Source organism: Corvus hawaiiensis, chromosome 14 (assembly GCF_020740725.1).
Source record: "Corvus hawaiiensis isolate bCorHaw1 chromosome 14, bCorHaw1.pri.cur, whole genome shotgun sequence".
Lineage (NCBI taxonomy): Eukaryota > Metazoa > Chordata > Aves > Passeriformes > Corvidae > Corvus > Corvus hawaiiensis.
Window position 1 is genome coordinate 208,514 of NC_063226.1, and position 26,025 is coordinate 234,538.

A 26,025-nucleotide genomic window follows, 5' to 3' on the forward strand; every position below is an offset into this window, starting at 1 on the left:
GGCAGCGCCGAGCCCGGTAGGGGGCTCCCGCCGCGGCCGGGGGTCAGCGGGGCCCGGTGGGGACGGGGGACAGCGGACAGCGGGGCCGGAGAGTTCCGTCCTGCCAGGAGCGGGGAGCAGGCCAGGGACCGTGAGCGGCGGGAAAAGAGCGGGAGTGGGCCGTGGGAAAGACGGATGTGCCTCGTCCCAAAGGAGTGAGGCCACATATGGAGCGCTGTATCCAGTTCTGGGCTCCTCAGCACGAGAAGGGAGCTACTGGAGATAATAATCAGCACAAAGATGATTAGGTGTCTGGAGCATCTATCTCTCTTACGAGGAGAGGTACGGAAGCTGGGCCTGTTTAGTCTAGAGACGAGAAGAATGAGAGGGGATCTCACTAATGCATATAAATATTCCAAAGCCAGGTGCTGAGGGAATGGTGCCAGAGTCTTTTCAGTGGTGCCCAGTGGCAGGACGAGGAGCAATGGTCATAAACTAAAATACAAGAACTTCAACATGAGAAAGAACTTTTCCTTGAGGGTGGCAGAAGGTACCAGAACCCTGGAACAGCTGCCCAGTGAGGTCATGGAGTCTCCCTCTCTGGAGACATTCCTGTGTCATGTGCTCCAGGTGACCCTGCCTTGTCAGGGGGATGGGACTGGATGATCTCCCAGAGGTCCCTTCCAATGCTAACTGATTTTGTGAAGCAGCCGACCTATCACTGCTTTGGAAGGAAAATCACAGCAGTATCAGTTTAACTTCGAAGTTTGTGCAGGAGCTTAACCCAGTTCACTCAAACAGCCTTAAAAGCATTTTTAATTACTTTGATTAAGACATGTGCATGTCAGCACCCCTTCCTTGGAGAATAACAGCAAACCAAAACAAGTGTGGTTTAAAATTAAATGTGTTGTTGATGGCACAAAGTTTTGCCATTTTTGTTCAACTAACTCAATTTGTTAATTATTTATACTCAAAGTTCAAATGTGATTTTCTTTGGCTGGCTAAAACTGATAGTGGAAAACTTAGGAGGAAATCTGCTCATGGAAAAATTGACTAAATTTTCATTATTTGAACCTGTAGATTATCTAAATTGATATTAATCTGTCCTCAAGGCCTATTTTCTTAATGCCACCCAGTCTAATCACTGCAAAGTCTTTTCTCCCTTGCAGTTCTTGCTTGCAGTTCTCCAGACCTTCATTTCTGGGAGATGCCACAGAGTCTATGGACTCTACAGGCACTGCCCAGTGCTGTTACAATTCCACAGCTGCATAATTGCTGCATTCTGATAAGAGAACAGCATACTCTATTCTTATCTTCAGTTTTTCAGTCTGTCAGATACTGATATTCAGCTGCTGTTGGTGTTATGGGAAGCAGAAGGCAACATCGCCTCAGACTAGCTCAAGGATGTGTTGAGAACACAAAGGAAGGGAGCTCTCAAACACTGCTCTAAACTCCAGTATGTACTTGAAGATGTCACCTTTCCAGTGTGGATGCTGTTACTGTGAAGGGGAAAAGGGAAAGATGACCTTCGTAAGGAGGTGGGAAGGCACTGCCTATGATAGCAATGAAGTTGCTGAAGAATGGCATTACCAGATACTTATCCAATTACCATATGAAAAAAAAAGCTTCAAATTCTAGTTTCAATACAAAATAATTTAAGCTTCAGAGCCTCCCTGGGATGGATAGTGAAAACTGAACCAAATTGTTAGTTCTATAAGAAATATGCTAAAAATGGCCTCCGTCAAGGTGGGGTCTCTGAGTGCTTTTCTGACCCACAGTGTATTTATTGACTGCCTCACAACTGGAAAAATAAGCAAATGCAAACAAAAGTCTCTTTTCCCTCCTCTGATTAAAAGAGTAAAATATTTCATTGACAACTCCAGGCTTCATTTTATTAACATTTTGTTAGCACATACTGTACGTGTAGTTAGGTGGGATTAGCATGAACATAATGACATTTGAAACAGCATTTGAACATAAATGCTGTAATTGTATCAGGGCCAAATTCTTCTGTCCATTGTCCTAAAAGGTATCTTCATGAGGCTTCTCATCAAAACCTAGTTGCATCCTCATTGCAAACCGGAACAGTATTTTACAGTCTCTCACTACATAGAATATGTATGGTCTTGCTCCAAATTCAGTCAGATCTTTTCCTAGAGGATTAGAGGCTATATTATTCTTTAGTTCTTCTAATTCTCTCCTCTCCTCTCCTTTTTTTTTTTTTTCCCTGTAATTTTGAATTTTTGAAGAAAAACTACAGAAATCATCAGGGAACAAACTGCAGTCTGAATGGAAACTAATTCCTCTTCAGTAAGAAGTTCAAGGCTGAAGAGCTCTCACTATTTCTTTTGCAAATGACCTTTCAACTTTGAATTTTCTGATAGGAAATTAGGTAGTAATAAGAGTTCCTAATACTGGCCCATATGGAATACGAAACTTGGATGGGACAGCTGGGGAAAGAGAGAGCAGGAAAACTTAACCAAGGTTTACACAGAGGACAGTTGCTCCCTAACTAGCATAGATATACTTGCCCTTGCATTATCACATTTTTGAAAGTAGAAGAAATGCAATTAAGTATGTTACAAACCCACGTACATATAAGCTGATCCCTTCCTGCCTTTTCATTGATAACCCTAAAAATGAGTCCAGTAGATGGGAGAGGTAGACAACATTCCACGAGGGTAGTATTTTATGGATTTTTGTGATAGCTTTCAACTAAAATGTCACTCTCTCGAATCCTAGGATGTTTAACAATGTAGTTGAATTTACACTGCAAACTTGTTAATGCAGAGGAAAGTGCTTTGGATCTCCCCTGTAGCATGCTGCATATTTTCATCAAACATATTGGCCTTTTACCAAGTTCATCATGCTTTGGGTTTAAACTGGATAAAGGATTTAGGAGAGCTGGGGGATGGGGACTAATGAATACATAAATAATCTGATCACAAAAGACTCATTCAGAATTAATAAAAAAGGGAATGTAATTCACTCTAGATATATAATCAAAAACAAATAACTGAAAAATAAGTTTAATAGTTTTGTAACAAAGAGTACTGTCAGTTGATAGGTATTTATAGAAATTCAGGAATTTTCCTCTGTAAAACTCAGACTAGAGTAGATGAGAATAGCACAAAATAATTGTCTCTGGCACTGACTCTGTCAACCATTTCTAAACTGGAATTCCCTAATGTGCTTCTCCCAGATCACCTATTTGAGATCTCACTGTGGCTCCTTTCAGTTTAGCAATACAAGGTGGATCATAGGTCCCTATGATGTAGCTGGAGCTGCCTGAAATGACAACTCTTAATTTACAGGCTCAGCCAAAAAGACACGAGAATTCCTGTGCACCCTTTATTCTTTTTCCTTTTGCCTGTTGCTGTTCTGTGGTAAGGGCAACTCACTACAGATTGATGAATTGGTTAAAATTATTGGACATGGAGGTTTTGCGGGGTACTACAAATGTAATGTCACAGTCTGGAAACAAGCGTGGCAACGGCTTGCAAAAACAGGAAATAGAGAATGAAAGAAGGAGGTGTTTGCTATCCAATATTGACAGCAATGCCTTTAGCACAATGTCTCAGACAGCTGTGAGTACCAGTCTTGCCATGGTAGCACAGAGCTGGGCTTGCAGCCATCACTTGCACTGACCCTGCTCCTCAGACAGGTTTTGCAGCTGTTCAGAGCGCTGCTCCTGCCATCACCACCTGAACAGGTGACTGTGGAGCTTGGCATCATGTTTGTGGCACCACTGTGCCTGTGTTGTACCAAGAGGCCATGGGGCACATCCCACTGTTGTGGCTGCAAACATCACAGGCTGCAACAAAAAAACATCAAATATAATTCTTCCAGATTGCTATATGAAAACTTGGATTTCCACCCCTGATTTCTGAGCTGGTAATATCTGATTTTAGCCTTTCTCACTCACTCTCTACAACTGCCTGAAAATAGGATGTAGCCAGGTGAAGAAGGCCAGACTACTCTCAGGTAATGAGAGGACATAGACTCAAGTTGTGCGGGGGGAGGTTTAGGTTGGACATTAGGAGGAATTTCTCCACAGAAAGGGTAATTAGACATTGGAATGGGCTGCCCAGGGAGGTGGTAGAGTCACTGTCCCTGGGGGTGTTTAAGGAAAGACTGGACGAAGCATCCTGTGCCATGATCTGCTTGACATGGTGGTGTTGGGTCCTATGTTAAACTCGATGATCTCAGAGATATTTTCCAACCTAACTGATTCAGTGGTTTTTTTGCTGGGGGCTAAAACCTGGAAAGAGATTCTGGTATCACGGAATCCTAGAATGGCTTGGGTTGGAAGGGGCCTTAAAGATCACCTAATTCTACCACTCCCACCCCACCCGCCATGGGCAGTGACGCCTTCGCCTAGATCACGTTGCTCAGAACCCTGTTCAATCTGGCCTTGAGCACTTCCAGTGAACCATCCACAGCTTCTCTCTGCAACCTGCGCCAGGGCCTCACCGCCCTCCCAGGGAAGAACTTCTCTCCAGCAGCCCATCTAACCCCGTCCTCAAGCAGTGGGAAGCAGTTTCCCCTCACCCTGTCATTTTCCGTTTCTCAGAGTGCCCTCCCCAAGATGGCGCCCGGCACTTCCCCCCCCCCCGCACCGCGCAGCCGCTGTGGCCCCGACCCGGCCGTGACGCGGCCACCCCCGCCTCTGACTGTGTTGGGGCCGCCTCCGCAAGACGTTACCCGGGGTGGTCGGGGTTGCAGTCTCGCCTCATGGTGCCTTTGCCCGTCCAGGCTGCAAGATGAGGCTGCTGGCTGCCGCACTCTTGCTGGTGGCGCCTCTCGGCGCCGCCTTCTACCTGCCCGGATTGGCACCCGTCAGCTTCTGTGAGGAGGGTGAGGAGACCGAGAGCTGCAAGGTGAGAGTCCTCACGGGCGGGCCCGACGCGGGCCGTCCCCTCGCTGTGCCCCGCTCGGGGCTCCCGCGGCGAGCTGGGTCCGCGGGGTATTTCCAATCCCGCCGCACGCGGGTGTCCTGCCGCGGGCGGCAGCCTTTGCTCCGGGAAGACAGACACCTCCCGCTGGTATTCCCTTTTCCCGCTGAACTTTCCAGCCAGCGTTGGGAGGACCCTTAGTTCCTTCTTCCTGGCGTGGCCGGGGCCTGTCAGCAGCCAAGGGTAACTCCGCCATGGGGTAGCAGCACTTGCTAGTTAGCCACGCGTTTCGTACCAGCCACACTAAGTTTCTGAAAGTCAGTATTTTCATACTTTTTCTCCTCCTTTCCTGTTTCAGTCACTAATTGAGCTCTTCGTGAACAGGCTGGACTCTGTTGAATCAGTTCTGCCATACGAATACGATGCGTAAGTATATCCCAACAGGTTTCTAGAAGCGTTTGGAAAGGCGCTTTTCTGTTACCATAAGGGTGGCTGTATTTTGGCTGTAGCGATGGAAGAGTGAATCCAGCACTCAGTAGAAGGAATGAAGTACAAGAGGGTGGGAAGGATGAGGGCCACACCTGTGCCACCTGACAGTCCTCTGCTATTATTAAAAAAAAGGCTGCAGAGTTTCTTACGGGTGCATTTTTTTGAGCTGAATACAAGATTTAGTGTTAACTGTTTGACATATTTGAAAGTTCTTTCTGTTTGGCAAATCTAGGAGGTCCGATGCTTGGAGTTCCTCTTTTTTTCCTCTTGGAAACTCGGAGACCAGTTACTGTTAGCTTTCCTTTTTTTGCCAAAGCTCTGTAGCTTATTCTTGGTTTGTTGGTCTTGGTTTTGTTTCATTTTGATTCTTTTCTATGAAAACTTCTGTCTGCTTTTGCAGATATTCATAGGCCTACAAAGTAATGATAAACAATATGATTTGCAGTCTTGCTGTTGGGCACAGAAAAGAAAACTTCCAGATGTTTTAGGTCTTTCCCTGGGCAGTGCAGCAATAGAAACAAGACCAGAGACTAGCTAAAAAATCCCCGTGTCTCTCTTTCTGTTAAATTTTATGGAAGCCAGTGAATTTAGGACCACTGATTGAGGAAAAGCACTTATGTAACAAAGGAAAATATGGGTTTGTTTGTTGTTATGTTGGGGTTTCTTTATGTAACCTGCTGTTACCTGTGTTTAATGAAAAGCCAGAATGGTTACGTTCTCCCATATTCAGCAGTTTCGGGCTGTATGTAGTTGAAAAGAATTGGTGAATGGTGTTCGACAATGTGGCACTGTAATACTAAAATCACTTTCCTTCTTTAAAATGTGTTTCATGTTAAATGCTATTTGTAAATATTCCTTAAAGAAAGGGTGTAGTTTTTTAGAAACTTTTTGCAAGAGAAATGAAAAGTTCGTAGCACAGTCCCTTTTTTTTTCCCACAAAATGAAACATTCTATTGTTTGTTGAAGTTGCCATTTGAAAAGGGTGGGTGGACTAAGCATCATGCATTTTGTTAAAGATACTCTGGCACATGTATTGGTTGAAATTGATATTAAAATAGATGCCAGCTTTCTTCGCAAAGGCACTCAGATTTTTTTGCTAGCAGTGGCTGAACTGTCAAAAAAAAAAAGGAAACTAATGTTAAGGACATAATTTAAGAATTTGTTTTAGGCTGGTATTTACAGTTATATGTCAATTAAAAATAAAAGGGAAACTTTGCTACTTTTTTCCAGTTTTGACTTCTGTCAAGATAAGGAAGAGAAAAGACCATCAGAAAATCTTGGACAAGTGCTGTTTGGGGAGAGAATAGCATCATCTCCATATAAGGTTATTTTATGCCTTGAAGTTGATCCTGTTTAAATTTGATAGCTGTCATTCTGATGGCTGTAATCCATAGACATAGCTGAAGATTTGATAACTAGATGATTATTTTTGTTTATATTTTTTAATATAAGCACTATGGAGTTTATGTAATAAAACCAAAACTCCTCCCAGCCCAAAGGCATCTTAGGGTGGTTAATTACAATTAGGAAACTGAGCCAGTAATCACCCTTCTTGCCTGTTGCTCTGTGGTAGGGATGTCCAGAAACTATATCTTAGGTAGTTATTTAAGAGCTGGATGTAAGGTGTGTTAGGTGATCTGAAATAATTTGTTTATTAAATGTAGCAGTGGAGACTATAAAGTGATGGTTCAGAAACTGTTCCGTATACTTGGTTGTAGTATTGGGCAACTTCCAGAGTGGGAAGGGGAAATTACGTTATTGCTCACTTGCAGCTTTTCTTTGCTTGTACATGCTTAACATCTGTTGTCTAAAAACATATTTTTCATTGTTGATGCATATCACTTGGAACCTAATGTAAAATAAATGTAAGGAAATATTTTGTGGTATGTGGTATTTTTCTGTATTAGCAATGACCAAATGTAGCATATCTAAAAAAGCTGTGCCATCAACTTGGGACAGTTATTAGCAGTGGAGGAGCTGTGGTCAAACAGTGGCTCTTGGTATTTGAGAGCTATATGGTGTTCAAATGCAGTTTCCAGACTGGGATTTGCCAGTGAAGCTGAAAACTCTGCTATGTGTGTGTGTGATGGTTGCTAGATAATCCAAATCCGTGTGAGAAAAAGAAGCAGCAGTTTCTGGGCCTGCTGCTGCGTAGTCATTAGGGACCTGATCACATCTTTTCATTAGTCTGTTAAGCAAGTGATGTCCCTTCCCTTGTATGAGCTGCACTTAGAAATCTCCTTGATTTTCTGAGCTAATGTAATTTTAAGTGTTATGTCCACTGGTCACAAGAAGCTTTTAAATATGTAGCATGATGGGTCATTTGGACTGGATACATATTGAATAGATTAAGTGTTGTAACAATTGTTTGAAATGGCTGCACACTACAGTAATTAGAAAGTGCTGTTCCTGGTTAGCATTTGGGCCTTGATAATATTAGAATTTTCAGTTGTGTTTTAAGCTCACTAACAGGTAAATCCTAGCTAGGTTAGAAGTTGGAGATGCAAATGTGAGCGTGTTTGTGTTAGATGATGTCTGTGCTTGAAGTTTAGATGTTGTGCAACCTGTGGTTTTGGCATCCTTATCTGACTTGGTTGTCGTGGGGAAAACCAGCTAAAGGTAACGTGAAATATTCAAGAAGGGTGTAGTGAAAGTCTGTTTTAGCAGATGATGAAATTACCAAAACAAAACAAACTGGTAAAAGAAAAAGCAATACCTTTTCTACTAATTTTCAATTTTCAGTCCTCAGGATTTATCCTTTAGAAACTTTTACAGCAAGGAGGTGAGGTAGCTAAAAAAACCCCCCTACTTTACCTGAAAAAAAACCAAAACCCCTAAAAGATTTTTGAAGCAAAATTAAAGTGACTCTCTGTTGTGTGCTTTTTTTTTAACAGTTCACTTTTAAAAAGCAAGAAACATGCAAGAAGGTTTGTACAAGATCATATGATCCAGGAAACAGTGCTGATAAAAGCAAACTGGCTTTTTTGAAGAAAGGAATGCAGTTGAATTATCAGCATCACTGGTAAGCCAAGACATGTGCTTGAGGTTTGGTTTACTTTCTGCTTTTGGACATTTGTTATATATGTTTTAAGTGGTTGCTTTCTTCCTTCTGTGTGATAGTTGTCTCTCTACTGTGCATCTTGTAGGCACTACTGAAAAGTGTGTGCATTACATGAATGTGAAATGCCACTGTGAAGTGAGGTGCATCCCTTTCTGAGGACGTGTTCTTTGATGATTTCTGTCTAGGATTATCGATAACATGCCTGTAACGTGGTGTTATGATGTGGAAGATGGACAAAAATACTGTAATCCGGGATTTCCAATAGGATGTTTTGTTACTCCAGATGGTAGAGTTAAAGATGCTTGTGTTATAAATGTAAGTGGTGGAACTTTTTTTTGTTAGTATAGGGTGGTTTCATTTGTGGTTTTAAGCTTTCTTTTCCTGAGAAAGAAACATACGTTTGTAAACATGATTAATGTTCAGACTGTGGGCACTAACAGCTGAGTGCTGCTAGTGTGTGCAGTGTCTCGCTGATACAATTGTCCAAATAAAATGTTCATACATGTCTTTGACCAATATATGTTTTATAAAGCTATAAAATAATGGTGTGGGTGTTTAAAAGCCTTAGAAAATTGAGGTTTTGTTCTGAAATTTCATGTGTATCCGTCCTAGTACCTATTCAATCTTTGTCTCTGTCGTGTTCACGTGCAAGACGTTCTTTTATCAGTATCAGATAGAAGCTTTCTAGTGAAGTCCTAGAAATGAGCTCTGTGTTCTAGTTGCAAAAGTTACGTCTAGCACAGTTTACAAGTTAAATGTGTCAGGGTTTTCCCAGATGGCTGAAGGATAACAAACATAGCTGTGACAGGGAAAATTATGTTGACAGTTGGAAATGTGTCAGTCATCCCAGGGATTCCATTGTGAACTAGTACAGTTACAGATAATAGTGATAGCGTTTTATCCCTCCTGGGTGTAGGACAACACTCGTCTTGGTGAGGAGAGAGCTCTCCGTGACTCTGCTGTGTCACTTGACCTGCTGCTTGTGTGCAGTGCAGTCAGTTCATTTGTATGCAGCAGGTCTGATGCTTCTTTGAAGTGTTGCATTTATCATGCATGTTCAGTTTACTCTGTCTGCAGTCACCTTCCAACTCAGTTACTCCTCAGGCTCCCCAGGCTCTTGAAAGTGATCTTTTATTCAGGTGTATTAATGTTGAAGTGTTTCCCTTTTTTGGCTCCTTCATACAATACTTGCCTCATTTTAAAGTTCTTGACTTCTTGCGCCCTCTCCTGTTGGAGAAGTTGCTCAGTCTCCTTATTATGTTTTGTAGTCAGAGTTTAACAAGAAGAACACTTTCTACCTCTTCAACCATGTTGACATAACAATCATGTACCACAGCGGAAAGGATGAAAACTGGCCTGGTGCAAGACTGGTGATGGCAAGACTGAGACCACAAAGGTAATTGTGCATTAAAGCAGCAGGTTCTGGTACTCTGGAGTCCTAACAGCAGTTCCAAAGGGAATGGTTCCTTAGAGATGTTATTGGTGTTAATAAATTCTGAGGAACATGTTATTCTGACTTTTGGTAAAGCTTTCATTGTGCTGGTTTATGCCTGGAACTGTTTACAAGGACAGTTCCACAACTGTAAATGTAATTTAACTTTGCTCTTAAAAGTGTTCCCTGAAGTGCCTTGTGGTGGAAAAGCTGCTTATGCAGACTCTTAGAACCTGACCCAAACAACAGAGCCTTTTTCATGTTTTGATTGATCTGTATCTGGATATGCATGTTTTCAGATACACTGAGAAACATCCTTTCACTGAGTAACAGTTTCCCATATTGGATCTATTACCTGTGTCCCAAATGTACTTTGGATGAATGTACAGGTGTACTTTTTCCTGTGTAAGTTTGGATACTGAGGTATAGGTGAAATACCATCTTAGCATTGACATTCAGAACTGCAGATGACAACTAATTTCCTAAGAAGACTAGCTGATTTTCTCAAACAGTAGCTTCTTAATTTTTGTATTGACCAGAGTGGAGGTGCAACAACTCAGAGGTCAGAAGAAGACTGAAGCAACTACTTTGCCTCTAGTCAATCTGTTCATACACAGTTCATACTTACGTATATTTGAAAACTGCAGTCCAGTTATAAGATTTCAAAGTAGGTTTTTTTTTTAATAGCTAAACTTTTCTCTCTTTCCTATAGAAGTAAGTTAATAAATGACAGTACTGCAGTTTCTCAAGTCATGCAGACATGCTTGGTACAACACGACTTGATTGTACTTGGTTTTTCTCTTGCAAAGGTACAATGTGTTTTTAGTGAATTATACTTGCTATGCAAGTTCATTCCTTCCATGAGTGCCAGGAAGATTCTACCAAACTTACTCATTTTTCATTAATGCTTTATCAGTAGCATCCTGAATGGCTGAAAAATGAGAATTTGCCTTTTCCTTGGCAGTGTAGACCACAAGAGGGCAGTTAGGTTGCACATAACCTTAATTTTGTCGTTCTCTCACCAGGTGCTTTGCTTCAACTTTGAAGCTCTCCTGATAGGGGAGTATTTGTGGTTGGAGCACAATGCTAAATTTTAGAAAAAATTAAAATTTTAAAAAATTTTATTTAACTTCTTTTCCCCATTAGCTACAAACATACAGATGAGAACAACTTAAGTTGTGAAGGTCCACCTATGGAGATTCCTGGAGAATTCACCAATAAACTGAATTTGGTTTATACTTACTCTGTGACATTTGAAGTAAGTATTAAATCTGTTACATGAATACGTAATTCCCAAAAGAGTGAAATCAAAGCAATTGGATAACTTGCTAATAGCCATAACTGGAGTACAGCAGTGTAAATTCTGTAAGGATGGTCTTGTGAAGTATTTTTCTGAAAATCTTAACACATTTTTTGTTCCTGTAATTTAAGTGACACTATGAATATATAAATGAAGACCTGTTTTTTTCCCCATGTTTTATTACTAATAGAAAATTAGTAGATTGAGTAACTGCAAGAGTTGTCTTCCTTGAGGTAAACTCTGCTTTCGGGGTGCTGAGAGTCTTGTGTTGAAGAACAGTTTGTATTTGGGGACATTGCATTAAGTATTGACTGTAAAGCTTTTCCTTGTGAGGTTGCAGGCTTTGTCTCATTTTGTGTGGTTTTTGTTTTGTTTACTGGCTTTTTCTTGAGTAGGTGATCATTTATTTTTCACAATTAATACTGTAATATTTACTAATACACTAATGCTTTATTCAGCCTATAAATGAGTTAGGAGGAAACTAGTCTTTCTGGCAAATGGGTCTTAACCCCAGCATGGAAAGTGAACCTCCTGTGCATGTGACAGTAATTTGATTCAAGGTACTTCAAACCTTAGCACCTCTGTTCCAGTCTGTCCTGAAAGTGTGGTTGTTTTTTTGATGTAAGACACCAATCTTAGAGGGTTTGGCTTGAGACCACCAGCCTGTTTTGTACAGGCAGTGAAGCAGCCATCATATGGCAACAGCTTTCATCCTGCCAAATTGATTTGAACCAGTGACCTTGAGGTGCAAGGCTCAATATCCTGTTACTTTTCCCTTGAGACACCCAATCCTCTTCCAGCTTTGATTTTCCTACATGAATGAGCCTTCTGTCACTAACATTTGTGTTTAAATCTTGAGGTAAATTGCGATTCAGAACTTCAGTGTGAACTTTGTCTGGTTAGTCACGCAATGGGTTAGGTGTTTGAGTACCTACACTCTTTTCTCCCTGTCATGGAGCAGGTAAGGCTCCCATCCAGTGCATTTGGATACTTCCAGCAGATGGCACTCCAAAACTGCTTATTCTCTCTGTCATCCATAACCCTTGATTTGAAATAATACCTCACGTGTTTTACTTTTTATTAGTAGTTTCAAAATAACTTAAAAGAGGAGTGTTTGTCAGTGGGAAGTGTTTTTAAATAGGAAAACATCCGTTTCAGTAAGCCTGACTACATAAAGCAGTAAAATGTGTAGCTGTTTTATGGTCCTTTCTAATGTGGCAGCTGATTTCTGACAAGAAAGTTACGGTGTCTGCTTTAATTAACTGAAATGAGCAAGGTATTTAGCTCTGTGTGAAAAGAATACATCATCGTGGCACTAATGTTTAGTACACAAGTGTAAAAAATGTAAGCATGAGAGCAGTTTGGTACTCAACTGTACAAACTTAGCACCTTGTGAGTAGATTAAGAAATTCAGCAGAACTTCATGCCAGTTAGGGGATAGAATTTGGTAGCAGGACAACACGTGTGTATATCCAAAGAGACAACTGAGGAGGACAAGGCTTGTGGGTCAGAAAGAGTCCTTAGTTGTATGCATGAAGATCCATCACAGGAATACCTGGAAGTACAAGTTGTCTGTCAGGAATCAGAGTGGAAAACCGTCTGTATCAGCCAGCATTATGGCAGAGAGCAAAGAAGCCTGTGCTAAATGCATTAAAAGTGATGAGAAAAACATTCCTAGTTTCCCCTGGAATTTTTCTCTCGAGTATGTTTGACAAAGTTGAAGTTTCAAGATCAGTGTGCTATGCTGGGAGAATCTTGTAGTGATGGCATGATTGTTTTTCAGCAGTTGGGATCTGCAGGCAGCTACATCGCAAATCATGGAAATACGAGGCTTAGTGAAGTCAAATTTAAAGGTAGGAGATGTGGATAGGAGATTTCAATGGGAGGACACTCTTTTAGAGTCTCTAGAGATGAATTAATGCAAGAGGAAAGTCTTGCACCCAGGGTTGGTACCAAGCTTAGATGTCAATGCTGACTGGAAAGTTTGCGGAAGGGATGTGTTGTGCTTGCTTATTCCCTCTTGGAGACTGCAACAAACTTGTACTTGCTTCTGTTAATTTCTATTTCATTTCCTTATAGGAAAAGAATAATATTAAGTGGGCTTCCAGGTGGGACTACATTTTGGAGTCCATGCCGCATACAAACATCCAGTGGTTTAGGTAAGATTTGCATTTATTCAGTGAGTAACCTTGCAGGGGAGCACAAAGATTTCTTAGTTGTACTTCTAGGGAAGTCTGTAGGTTTTCAGTCAAGAAAACTTTTTGCTTTCCTATGTGAAGTAAGTTTTCATCTCTTGGGAGCAATTGTATTACTTCTTTTTGTGAAAGGAATGCATCATCAGTGTCCAAAAGGAAAGCAGCTTCCGTTGTTTTACTTTACAATCTCCGTTCTGGAGAAGTTTTGAGTCATTGCTGCTGTGCAGTGTTCTTGTTGTTACTGTCTGGCTTTGACTGCCCAGTGAGAGGTACATATGTGTAATGCATGTTTTGTACTCAGCAGGTGCTTACAGTAAAAAGGTCTTTTTTTATGAGTAAAAGATGCATGTGAAAAGCTCTTGCTTATTTCCCTCCATAGCATGGGAATGATACTAAGTAAGTATATAATTTGTTTTGAAGCGTTAATGTTTTGCAATGTAAATCTTGAAAAGCTAATCCGAATGAATTGTTCTCTACAAAGTATTGAATGGCACAATATCCATTCCATTGGTTGATAGATATAAAACCTACTTGACGGTTTGCTTTAAGAACTGTAGCTGTTTCACCAGAGAAATTACTTCTGGGCTATATAAGGAGGAAAACAAAGAAAAGCAATATATAACTGTCTTCAGAATTAGCAAGGTATCATGAAATACTGTTCTCCTCACTTCTGTCTCCTAAGAAGTCATAGACTTCTAAATTGTGTACCTTTATCTTGTCTGGGTGGGAAAATACTGGAAGGTCTGAATATCTAAGGCTTTTCCTCAGATCTGAGCAGTACGTGTAGTATGAACTGGTACATCTCCTAAAACTTGAATAACTGGATTCAAAGTTTGACTGTTTCTTTATCTACAGTATAATGAATTCCCTCGTAATTGTTCTCTTCTTATCTGGCATGGTGGCTATGATCATTCTGAGGACTCTTCATAAAGATATTGCAAGATACAACCAGATTGACTCTTCTGTGAGTAAAATTTGCAGCTTTTACATGAGCACATTTTTCTGGCTATAGTGATGTCTGTCTCTTAGTTTTGAGTACAGTCTAGAGAGATGTATAACTAGGATGAGTTTGATACATGATAATATCTCTGGGGGTTAAAAATTATTGGAGATATTCTGATTAACATAGGCTGATAGAAATTGATGTTATCTGTGGATGGAGAGTTTGGTGGAATCACTTTGTTTAGTTAGGAGATGATAATATTGCAGTTCATGTGCAACACAACTTCTGACCTCTAGCTGTATTAGAACTTCTTGGTATGTGCATAAATGATATTTTATTTTATTTGTAAATAAAATACAAGTTAAACTGAGTCTAGTTTGTTTAAATTACTGAGATGACTGAAGCCTGTTGCCATCCAACTGAACCTGTTGTGAGTTCTTTTGAAATATGTACTCCATAAAATGGCAAAGTGGCAGGTTTCTATAGTGGAAGAGAATATAACTGATTATGAGTTAAAAAGACTTGACCAGTAGACTGAGAGTAATTTTTACTCAGCCTTTTACTCTTTGGTAAAAGTGGTATCTGCAACTCAAAGACGAGAAGTAATGTCAGATGCAACAAAGGTTTGAATTTTCACTCTTGTTGCTGTCTGTCTGGTTAAAGAAATTCTTCAAAATGCACAAAAATGTTTCATATTGAAATGAAAACATCTGAAAATACTACTTCTTTGTGGTTTTGATATCGAGTATCTTTTGTTAATGTAAATCAGACAGTGATTTAAAGTGGAATGATTTTTCTCACATCCTTTAACTGACGGTTTTTTTGAGGCTTCTGTTTGATCTCTCAAATTACGTTCAATATCTTATACTGTGTTATCTTTATTTGTTGATCATTCTTAATGTGATAAAGAGCAAGACTTGTAGAAGCTTGATTAGGTTTTATGAGTAGCAGCAGGGATAGGTGTGACTTTCAGAAAGCCACAGTTTTTTATTTTCTTGCCAGGTGTGAGAGACTTAAAGATCTGTTGCAGTTCAAGGAGCTTATTTAAAAAGGTGTGAAATAATTGTGCAAAAGAGGACCTGGGCTGAAGAAGATGCAGTGAAGCAAATTAGTATCTCACGTTTAGGGGATGCTGGTGATTGTACTTCAGAAGAGATTGATGCACCAGCCAGTGAGTGTGATCTTAGAATGTGCGTTTAATGTTTCAACTAGTGCCCACTGGCTTTTAGTGTGATGTGAATTTAGTGAGACATTCATTAATGAAGTGTTTAGAAATCATTAGATTACTTTTAGGGTCTTATGACTAAAAGAGGATTCCTGAACTGAAGAGAACTCATGTCAATATGTTTTCACCAGTGAGTGGTAAAACTTTTTTTGTTTGTTTTTTTTTCCTCTCTAAAATCTTTGATAATGACTACTTGAATGTAGGGGACTTAAATCTTTGTTAGAATGTTTTGAGAACTAAGCTAAATTAATGGTAAGATGAGGATTGCTGCACCTTTGATAAGTTTAATTTTGCTCTAATATTTTTTGAATCTCTAAAGTATAGCTCACTACTTGTACAGTTCTTTTTGTTATGTTGTACGTTAAAGGTTAGCAATATAAAATACTGCTGAATTTTTTGAAGAGAAGCCTGAAAAATACTCTGACTCACAGGTAATTAGCCAGTGATGAAAGAACTTAATTTAAAAGTGAAGCTTTGAGACAAACTGTGGCACATAGGCTCATACAGGATAAATTGGAGGTCTCAATCTGCCAGACTTGGTTTCTCTTTATTTCTTAAACCAAGATAATTACCATGTAGCTATTTGTTTTAAAGTTCATGTTAGAGCCAGAAGGTGTCTTTTGAGTGCATTTCCCAGATGAGTTGTTGACAAGGATTCTATACAAGCCATTCCAAATCTGTAAACATTTTCTGTGTTCTGTCAGGAAGTGAAGTACTAAGCATTTGTTCTTGCTTAGTGCTCACCATTTTGGAAACAGAGATTTCCTTCAGGTGGTAATCTTTGCCACTCTTTCATTCCTTACTTACAATTACCTAGGAAAAGCCTTTCTTCTGTCTTACGTACAATTTTCTCATCATTATCACATATCCTTCAAGTTCAGACTTACATGAAAGTTTTGTATTTATGCTTCTTTGACCAAACAAATCTTTCTTTACTGGAAGATTGATGTGTTGGAATTATACCTGGATATCTGGTATCATTTTCTATCAGGTATGGGGTGTGGTTTTGTATTTTAATCAGTGTTATCTTGTGTTCAATAGTTTCCAATTTTTGTATTCATATATCAGCCTTCTGAGAGTAATTTCTAGCAAGCAGAGATATCAGTATGGGGAAAGCAAGGACAATCTTCCAGAAAAAGAAAAGTTACATCTTCTGTTGCAATTTAAGGTGCTCTATGTCATTTACCAGTGTGGTCTGGTTTCTTTCTTACCCTGTTTTTTGGCAAGCTGTGATTCTAGTGGTAAGCAGTCCTTTGAACTGAACTCAATATTCCTACACTGAATGGAACCTGTAGCTTTTAACTTTTATGAGGAGCAGAGGGTCTTCTTGTGGGGTTGTTTATCTGTGGTTGTGTGTGTTGGTTTTGTTTGTTTGTTTTTTGTGAGGGGAGGTGTCTGTTTTGAGTGACTTCATTAAAAAGTTTTTTTCTTCCAACTGTGGGTCCTTAGAGCCACTGGACTGAGGTTTCCCCCCTCCTTGTTCCATCCTTCCGTCCATTCACCTCTGGCAGTGGGACAGAGTGTTGGTACTTGTCTCTCAGGATTCCAGGGAGCAAACTGTCTTCTGGAGTACAGAGACAGTTTCATTCTTTTCCAGTATTGTCATTGAGGCCAATGTGCTCTGAAATTGAAACAGAAAAAGATAAATGCATGAACTAGATTGAAGTTAAAACTAAACTGAATGCTTTGTTTTATTTTAAATTTAGAATGATGTTCTATGGTTTGGCTAATTGCATTTGCTTTTTCTTGCTTTAGGAGATGAGAATTTTCTTGATAAATCTTGCCTTTTTCACTGAACCATTAGGGGGTTATGAAATCAATGAGTGATGAATCAGATGCAATTAGTCTGGCTTTGGATCTTAACTGGAAGCTAATCAAACTTTAAATATGTGTTTTGCATCTTGTTTGTGTTAATTCACTACTGCATTATGTATCTCTGCTAAAGACATTGTTGATTTTACACAGGAAGATGCCCAAGAGGAATTTGGCTGGAAGCTGGTTCATGGAGATGTGTTTAGACCTCCAAGGAAGGGAATGTTACTGTCTGTCTTTTTGGGCCAAGGAACACAAATTTTCATAATGACATTTATTACTTTATGTAAGTAACTTCATTAAGGTGATGTGATTGTAGTGTAATAGTAATAAGAAAGTTGCAATATTATTAAACAAATGATAGAAGCCTTCTTTTGGAAATGAAGTCCTTCCATTAATAACATAAAATATTAATGCAATTTCATAACAATAATTAGATAGCTTCAGTAATGCTGTTGTGAGCATTGCCATTGAAAGCATTGTGATATCTGGGCTAATGCAGATTCTTCATGAATTCAGAAATCAAACTTCCTTCTTACCAATTTCTTTTTAAAAAACACAGTTTTGCATGCTGTAAATTATCCAAGGGTTCAGTAATGCAAGTTCAAAGATGTAATCAAAGCTTTAATGTTCTGGGAGCCCCTCTGTCCGATGTGTTTGACATGAGCCTGCAGCCATACAGAAATAAGAGCAGGAGTGCAGGCCAGTGAAATAGTACTGACACAATGTTGACATAATGAGAGCCTACCATAAATAGCTATAAATGCGTGTGATTATGTAACCTGTCACAGGGTGGCATTTTATTATTGGTTATCTGTAAAGTTTATGAGCATTCCTTTTCTTACTGTACAGACAAATGGGAAAGTACACTGATATTTAGTACAAAAGAAAAATCTTCCAAATTTTGTTCTCCAGGTTTAATTCAGATTTTTTTGATCTTTCATAGGGGAACTGCTTTTTTTCCATTTATTGCATGATACTGCAAGAATACTAGAATTTTCTTGATAGACTTGTCTTTCAGTGTTGATCACAACTCTGTATCTTGCTTAGCAGTGATAGTTTCCTGTGCAATCAGTGTGGTAGTATAGAAAGAAATTGGTGGCAAGAGAAAACCCTTTTGGTGGATGATGGCATTTTATTTTTCAGCCTTATGGCTATGAGAAACTTTCTATTTAAGAGATGAGGTGGAAATAATGCTTTTGAATGAAACAGTGCTGTTAGGGTATGGTCATGTGATGGGGTTGTAAAAGAGCTTATGCACTCAGCCTTCATTTAAATATGTGGTAGTGAGAGGGATAAACCTTCACAGTGATCTGTGTTATAGGGGAATTTTGACACATGTCCACAAATAACTAAATCTTTTTGTTTCTTTAGTCCTGGCTTGCCTTGGATTCCTTTCTCCTGCCAACCGTGGTGCTTTGATGACCTGTGCAGTTGTGTTGTGGGTCTTACTGGGAACTCCAGCTGGTTATGTGTCTGCTAGAATGTACAAGAGTAAGTACATGCATTTATTTAATGTGACGCAACATGTTAAATTCAGAATTGCTGGGCTGAATATAAGCCTCCAACTGGAGCTGGTGTCTCAGACAGCATATCTGCTTCTTGCTGCCATGCTGTAGAACAGTTGGAAAAAGTCTTGACCTTGAAATTGTTTTTACTTTTATTCCTCAGCGTTCAGAGGCGAGAAGTGGAAGACAAATGTCTTGCTTACAGCTCTGCTCTGTCCTGGGTTAGTATTGTTTCCCCTCATTCTTTCCTTTACTCTTTAAGTATGAACAAATCTGAGGTGGGAAGGAGTTGGGGGAAAGCCAACTGTTATGATGCTTGTCTGTGTGATTTTGTTTATGGTACTCCCAAGCTGCTGTTCCTTTTGTGCATTGCCTATCTGTGATTATAAAAAGTGAATTCTGAGGAGGTGGAGTCTGGTAATCTAGAATACAGCTTCTTGGCTTCTTGTTTTGTTGTCAGCTGTGGGGGTAGGAGGAATGGGGCAAGTCTTTGCAAGGTTGTGTCACAGCCTTTGGGAATCACTGCACCAGAGCATTTGGCACAGTGATGGGGTAATTCCAGTTTGGTACTGTAGTACTCAGTATATTCCAGGTAATGCTGGTTATAATCTTCTTACATAAATGTGGGTGGGGTCCAGTTTGGGATACGGCTGTAGTGTGTATCGTACTACGTAGTGTGGCCAATGTCCTGCTTGGGAAGGGCAATAGCACTTCAACCTTTTGTTTTCTCTTAGCTCTCATGACCTTTTGTGAGAATTAAGGGGGTGAGGGAGCAGAAACTAATTTCTTCTGCAAGTCTTCATATTTCTTGGTTGCAGCTTTGGGTACACGAAGTTACCCCTTGGCAAATGTCTTGGCAGAAGTGAAAGAAAATATTATAAATTTCTTAAGGTATTTCTTCTGCCCAAAAACCTCAGAATGAATAAAACATGACTTGGCTTCAAATAAAGCAGAATTTCATCAAATGAAAGATAATGTATTCAATAACAACCAAGTGTAGTATTTCTATGAGAAATCTTAGTTCTAAACAAAATGTGCTCCAGTCTCCCTGCTGTCATTTAGATGTTATCAGGAGAGAGAAGAAAATATATATCGATGGAAGGAATACTGTGCTGATCATTTAAACTCCCAGATAAATTGAGTTTCACAGAGGAAGTAAAATGACTGGGGCTGGTAGAATATGAACAGATGTCCTGATTACGCTGTGCTAGTTCAGTGAATTTGCATAATATCATAAACAGCCCAAGGCCTTTTTAATCTCAGTAGACTGATGAGAGTTCATATTTGCAGTATTTTTTCTAACTGTGGATGGGGTAAGTGAGGTCTGTGTTATAAGCCTGGGTAGATGATAAAGATTAGAAAGACTTCTAAAATGGATTTGATTTTTATTTTTTGTTCAACAAGATGCTTACACCAGGGGTCGTTTGGGTGTGCTTATTGAACAAGTCTGTTCCCCCAAACAGTTTTGGCAAGTGTCAGGCCTCTCCTAGGAAGAAAGGGGCCTGTCTATTGCTCTAATCCTCCCTCCTTCATTTTTAAATTAAATACAGTGGAAGGATGCATGTTCACTTCAGGGCAGCTTAAATTCTGCCTCAGGAACACTTTTTTAACAGAACCCAGACAATGGTGCTCTTTGCAGGACTCTTTCTGAGGCTGAATTTTCTGTGCTGTATCTTTGAATCCAGGAATAATGGCAATTCACACAAGCTTCTATTTTATATGAGGTTCCTTTGCAGAATGAACGTTCTGCTTTGTTTTCAGAATGGGATGTTTGAAATCTTAATCTCATGTCTCTGAGTTCTTTTTTAGTGTTTGTCCAGGATGTTTAGAAAATGAGGCAGATGTGTTTAATGGGGGAGGGAAGAGCAGGTCTGGAGACTTGTCATGACTGGTGCAGTCTTTATTTAAATTCTCCAGAAGCATAGGCTACTTAGTATGTGTAACTCCATGCTTATACAAATATTTCTGTTTTAGGGCAGAGCCCTCTTTAATGCCCCCTTCCCCTTGTGACACAAACTGCAGCAGCACATTACGTTTGTTGTGAGAGTCCATGGGGCTTCCTAAATAGGAGATTTTGCTATCACTGTATTTATTCAGAAGGAATTTACTGTTTATAAAGGACCTAAATAAAGGATATATCTCTGATTTTAATAGGAAAGGAGGTTCAGATAAGGAGTTTTTAAATTTATTCTGTATTTTTCCATTCTTTGTATAGATTTTTTTTCAATGGCATGTTTCTGTTACTTTTTGGTATTATGTACAGAGTCTTTATTTAAATAATGGCTTTACTGTAGGTTCCTACATTACAAGCATTGGATGGTGCAGGCTTTTTTACTTTAACTATACCAGTGGTGAAAGGAGCTAGGACTGTTGGGAAATTGGAAGATTGAAAGAAGCTACATTTGTTTCAACTGATTTATGTTTTGTAATACTAAGTGATATTTATTCTTTCTTGAATATTTTAGTATCTTTTCTGATTTTATTTTTCAGGATTGTCTTTGCTGATTTCTTCATTATGAATCTCATTCTGTGGGTGAAAGGCTCCTCAGCTGCCATCCCTTTTGGCACTTTGGTTGCTATTCTTGCTATGTGGTTTGGAATTTCAGTCCCGTTAACATTTGTTGGTGCCTATTTTGGCTTCAAAGAGAAGGTAGGGCCCTTTAAATACAGATTTGAAATACACCTGTCCTCTGTAATTGAGCCACTGAATCTCTAAGTAGGAGTTCCAGACAGGATCTGGTTGGATTGAAACATCTGTGATCCCATGATTGTAAAATGATATTTTACTGTCTTGATATTGAAACAGAGTGTATATTTGTAATGTCACACCAATCAGGTTTTTTCTGTCCATTCACTAGAATCAGGTTTTAATAATGTTCTTGGAAGTCTTACCTGCCTTTTGTGCTTCAGTGATACCTCAGTAGTATTGCTGAGTTTTGAAGTAGTGCTTCAGAGAGGCTTCAGTTTTGTACTTCATTAGTTTGAGGTAATGCCAGACAACTAAGAAAAAGGGGATGTTATTGGATTTTTTTAATTTTATTTTGTTTCTAATTAAGGACTGAACAGATTTATTTCCTTCTTGTTCTACCTTGCTTACTGTCTCATAGTTGTAATGTCTAAAGCACGTGTGCTTTTTCTTAACGATGGACATCAAGTTTGTCAGTTTTTTTGTTTGATAACTTGTGATGGCTTATGAATGAAATTATAGTTATGTTTATCAAATCCTTATATGCTAATATTAGGGAAAAGTAATCTTATTTATGATGTAATAATTAATCTTTTATTTCTGTTATTTTTTTCTGCAGCCTATTGAACATCCAGTGCGCACAAACCAGATTCCTCGCCAAATCCCGGAGCAGTCATTTTTCACAAAGCCATTGCCTGGTATCGTCATGGGTGGTATCTTACCCTTTGGCTGTATTTTTATTCAACTTTTTTTCATTCTGAATAGCATTTGGTGAGTATCACTTTTTTTTTTCCCCCTATAGTTATACAGGTATGATAATAAACGCAGTGAGTTTGAGCATCCCAAAGCAACTAATATAAGGAATAAACCAATTTTAAAATTTTTTGATAATTTTACAGATTTTATGGAATTTCCAGAGTCTGTATTTCTGTGCTTAGAACTTACAAAACTAATTCTTCTTAATGGCAACTTAACAGTATGATATGAGAGTCCTATTGCCTTGTTTAACTTCCTAGCTCTGAACAGCACAAACGTGGTTTCTTGCTGTTGTGGTTAGGTAGAGCCTAATCCATTGTGTAACTATGTTATGATTTATGAAATTTATGTGATCTAGCAGTTTCCACTCCCTATGGACAATTACTCCACTCCTAAATCTTGCAAAACCTAATCAAGCAGTACACAAAAAATTAAACCAGTGCAATCTTTCATAACTTTCACAATGTAAGTGTGAAATGTCTAATACATTGTTGTTCAATGGGAAATATTATCCTGAAGGTGCCAGGTTTTTATGATGTCATCTGTACAGGTTGAGATGTCTTACAGAACAGTTTTCTAAATCAGATCTTAAATGCAAATAAATTAGTTTAGCTTTTTATATCAGTCCTCAAAAAAATAGAAACCGTGTAATGTAGCTGTGCTGAAAAATACAATCAGCTGACAAACAGGTGTATTGTGGACTTTTGTAGTTGAAATTAGCAAATTCTTAAATTGTTTCTCATTATTTATCCTACAAAAGTGAAGCATGGAGGGAATATGCAACTAATACTCCCTCTGTCAAATGCAGTAATTGTCACCTTCACTCAATAATTTGTTTACTTCCCTTATCTGAAAGACACCAGATTAAAAGTAAATGAACATATTTCCCTTGTATTTATTTTTGTGGGTGATTTTGTGTTTGGTTAGCACTTGGGTTCAAGTCAGCCTTGGTCTGGGGATAGAATGGGAGTGGAGGAACATCTGGTTGTATGCAGAGACGCCTGGAAAACTTAGCTGCAGTAGCCGGAAGGAAGTTAGTATTGTAACTAGGGAAGAGTACAGGTGATGCAGGAGTTGGGGAAGCTAAAGGTCTTCCCAACAAAGAGACATGAAGTGATAAACATCTCTGGTGGAAATTGCCTGTAACTATTGTCTGTGAAAGTTCATAGATGCTGATTTCAGGTATAATTGAAGAGTTTGTTGCTCTGTAAAGCAATGATTTTATTACTGTTAGCTTAAATATATGCATGTTTACAGAGTATATTCAGGTAAAGAAAACTTCTTATGAATTAGCCAATAGTGGTATAGGCACAGTCACCCCAGCATCAGGTAATGTGACACTGTGAGTTAACTCAGAGCTTCAACCAAAAATGAGACTCACGTTTTTATTTGGTTTTAATTTTAGGTCTCATCAGATGTATTACATGTTTGGATTCCTGTTCCTAGTTTTTATAATTCTTCTAATTACATGTTCAGAAGCTACAGTTTTGCTGTGCTACTTCCATCTGTGTGCAGAGGTAAAAGTTACACTTTCGATGTAGATACGACTTGTATCTGGAAGATGTTAGAAATAGCGGTGAGGTATTCACATACGCTGTGAAGTGCTGGACACTGAACTGATTGCATTTTCAGCCTTGACATACCTGTCTTAGCCACTCTTCTGAAATGTGCCTTTTGCTTCAAAATCCACTGCTGGCAAGAGATAAAAATAAACAGCCTTGATCTTAGAGTAATTTCATGTTCCTAGTGGAAGCAATACAGCTGACTTTGAAGAAAGAAAGTATCTACGTGGCGTGTTGGAATTTTTCCGATCTAAATTTTGCAGAATTAAATGTGTTTCATAAGACAATGTTATTTTTTCACCATCTTATCTATATTCAATTTCCTACATGATAATTCTTAGTGAATGGTTTACTGTTTCTTTCAGGACTATCACTGGTGGTGGAGGTCGTTCTTGACTAGCAGCTTTACAGCAGTTTATCTCTTCATCTATGCAGTCCATTACTTCTTCTCCAAACTCCAGATAACAGGAACTGCCAGCACCATTTTATACTTTGGTTACACAATGATCATGGTCTTGATTTTTTTCCTTTTCACAGGTAAGTACAATGTTCGAACTAAGATTAATATGGAGGGCTCTGGTTTTGAAATGAGAAACATTAGGTGAAATTTAGACTACATGGAACATTAAATACAATTTATGACTCTTTAGGCAGTGTTACCTATATGGTTCGTGGCACCACATAGCACAGTAAGATATTTTTTTACATTTTCCTCCTAACTTGAAGTTACATTTATTTATGGTAAAATTAATTTTCCTTTATTGAATATTATATTAGCAATGAGTTCAAACCATTATATTTTCAAAGGCCTGTTCTTGTTCGCTTTAATATCAAGTGTTAACTTGATCCTGGATTTCATAATTGGTTCTAGAAGTTCTGTAGTTAGAGATAATTTCACTCTGTGTATGGAGGATGAAAGATATTTTCAGCTTTCACTATCAGCAAGTGAAGGAGGATGGTGCTGGGGAAAAAGTGAATGTTGACAATAGAGTTTTAGTACTGTTAGTTGTCTTGCCTGCTTATTAAGCACCACTTCATAATGATGGAAATGTACCTTAACTGGAGGAACTGATTTGAAATATGGCTCTCCAGTGTTACTTGTCCAACTTTTCTGAGGTTACTCACGCAGACTAAGTGTCTTCTACAGTATTATTCTAATGTTCATAATCACTTGACTGAAACTATAATTTCCAAGTTGATTTGATGAGAAATCTGTGCCCAATTTACCATGTGTTAGTGAAATAAGAGGCTCTTTGAAGAGTACTGGCCTTGAAAAATAGCCATGAGTGTTTTGTCTTGGTGTTCATCATACTGCTGCTGTTGTATATGTAGATTTAACACAGGAAGTCAGATCTTTTAGGTGTCACTGCTTGGCATCATGAAATACTGCAATGACAGAACTAGAGAAAATGCTTGTTCATGTATGACGGGCTGTTCATAAAAACAGCCTTGATAGTCACTCCAAAGATTTGTAGCAGAGGATTTCTCTGTGGATGGCATGATAGTTTATATTGTTACTTTTTAACTTCTTCTGCCTGTTTGTGGAAAGCTGCTGTGATACTTCATGTTCACTTTGTGAAATACATCTTTTAGTTAAGTGCACTTAAATGCAGTTAAAAAAGAGTGGCTAAAATAGGTAATGAAAGTAAGTCTTAGTGTCAGACTTCAAGTTTATCAGTGTAGCAGTAAGAAGGACCTCTTTCATCTCTGTTTCTTCTACTACTGGTTGACACAAAGCAAAAAAACCAATGTTCATAAAAAAATGAAGAAGAAAATTGCTGTATGTGTTTGAACAAAGCAGTTATGCTATAGAAATTATATTAAATAGCAGTAAGTGCTATTGGTGGTTCTTGTTCTTTAGAAATGTGTGTCTTCTAAGAAGGACAAAAGAAGCAGGGGAAAAAAAAAGGAGGATTTAATTTTTCTATTTTTTAATTATTAGAAGGCAAACATGGAATATTTGCATTCACATATTGCTGGGTAACCCCCTGCTTAAATCCTGGTGAAAGAGACAAGCTGCAGGTGTCTTCTGTAATATATATCTATCTATATTTTAAAAAAGCCAAAAAATATAGTCTAAAATGTTTTAATTAGTTTTAAACTAAAGCAATATGTTAATATGTGTCTGGGTTTTAGCATAGGTTAGTTGCTATCCTGCCAATTTCAATTTCACTTATAAGAT

General features: G+C 38.7%; 1 protein-coding gene across 3 annotated transcripts in view; it reads left to right on the plus strand.

Annotated features, from left to right (window-relative positions):
* The first annotated feature begins 4,626 nt into the window (after nucleotides 1-4,626).
* LOC125333112 (transmembrane 9 superfamily member 2-like) overlaps nucleotides 4,627-26,025 on the plus strand; it is a 28,200-nt gene continuing 6,801 nt past the window's right edge. The window contains exons 1-16 of one of the 3 annotated variants that reach the window (XM_048318761.1): nucleotides 4,627-4,859; nucleotides 5,233-5,300; nucleotides 6,594-6,687; nucleotides 8,258-8,385; nucleotides 8,610-8,739; nucleotides 9,693-9,820; nucleotides 11,003-11,114; nucleotides 13,236-13,315; nucleotides 14,207-14,315; nucleotides 17,485-17,617; nucleotides 18,706-18,825; nucleotides 19,003-19,060; nucleotides 21,330-21,489; nucleotides 22,145-22,296; nucleotides 23,687-23,798; nucleotides 24,209-24,380. In XM_048318761.1, coding sequence (XP_048174718.1) covers nucleotides 4,743-4,859; nucleotides 5,233-5,300; nucleotides 6,594-6,687; nucleotides 8,258-8,385; nucleotides 8,610-8,739; nucleotides 9,693-9,820; nucleotides 11,003-11,114; nucleotides 13,236-13,315; nucleotides 14,207-14,315; nucleotides 17,485-17,617; nucleotides 18,706-18,825; nucleotides 19,003-19,060; nucleotides 21,330-21,489; nucleotides 22,145-22,296; nucleotides 23,687-23,798; nucleotides 24,209-24,380 — 1,873 coding nt within the window. In that variant the 5' untranslated portion in view covers nucleotides 4,627-4,742. Of the gene's footprint in view, nucleotides 4,860-5,232; nucleotides 5,301-6,593; nucleotides 6,688-8,257; nucleotides 8,386-8,609; nucleotides 8,740-9,692; nucleotides 9,821-11,002; nucleotides 11,115-13,235; nucleotides 13,316-14,206; nucleotides 14,316-17,484; nucleotides 17,618-18,705; nucleotides 18,826-19,002; nucleotides 19,061-21,329; nucleotides 21,490-22,144; nucleotides 22,297-23,686; nucleotides 23,799-24,208; nucleotides 24,381-26,025 lie in introns of those variants that run through there. The other 2 variants (XM_048318762.1, XM_048318763.1) reach the window with 2 other exon arrangements.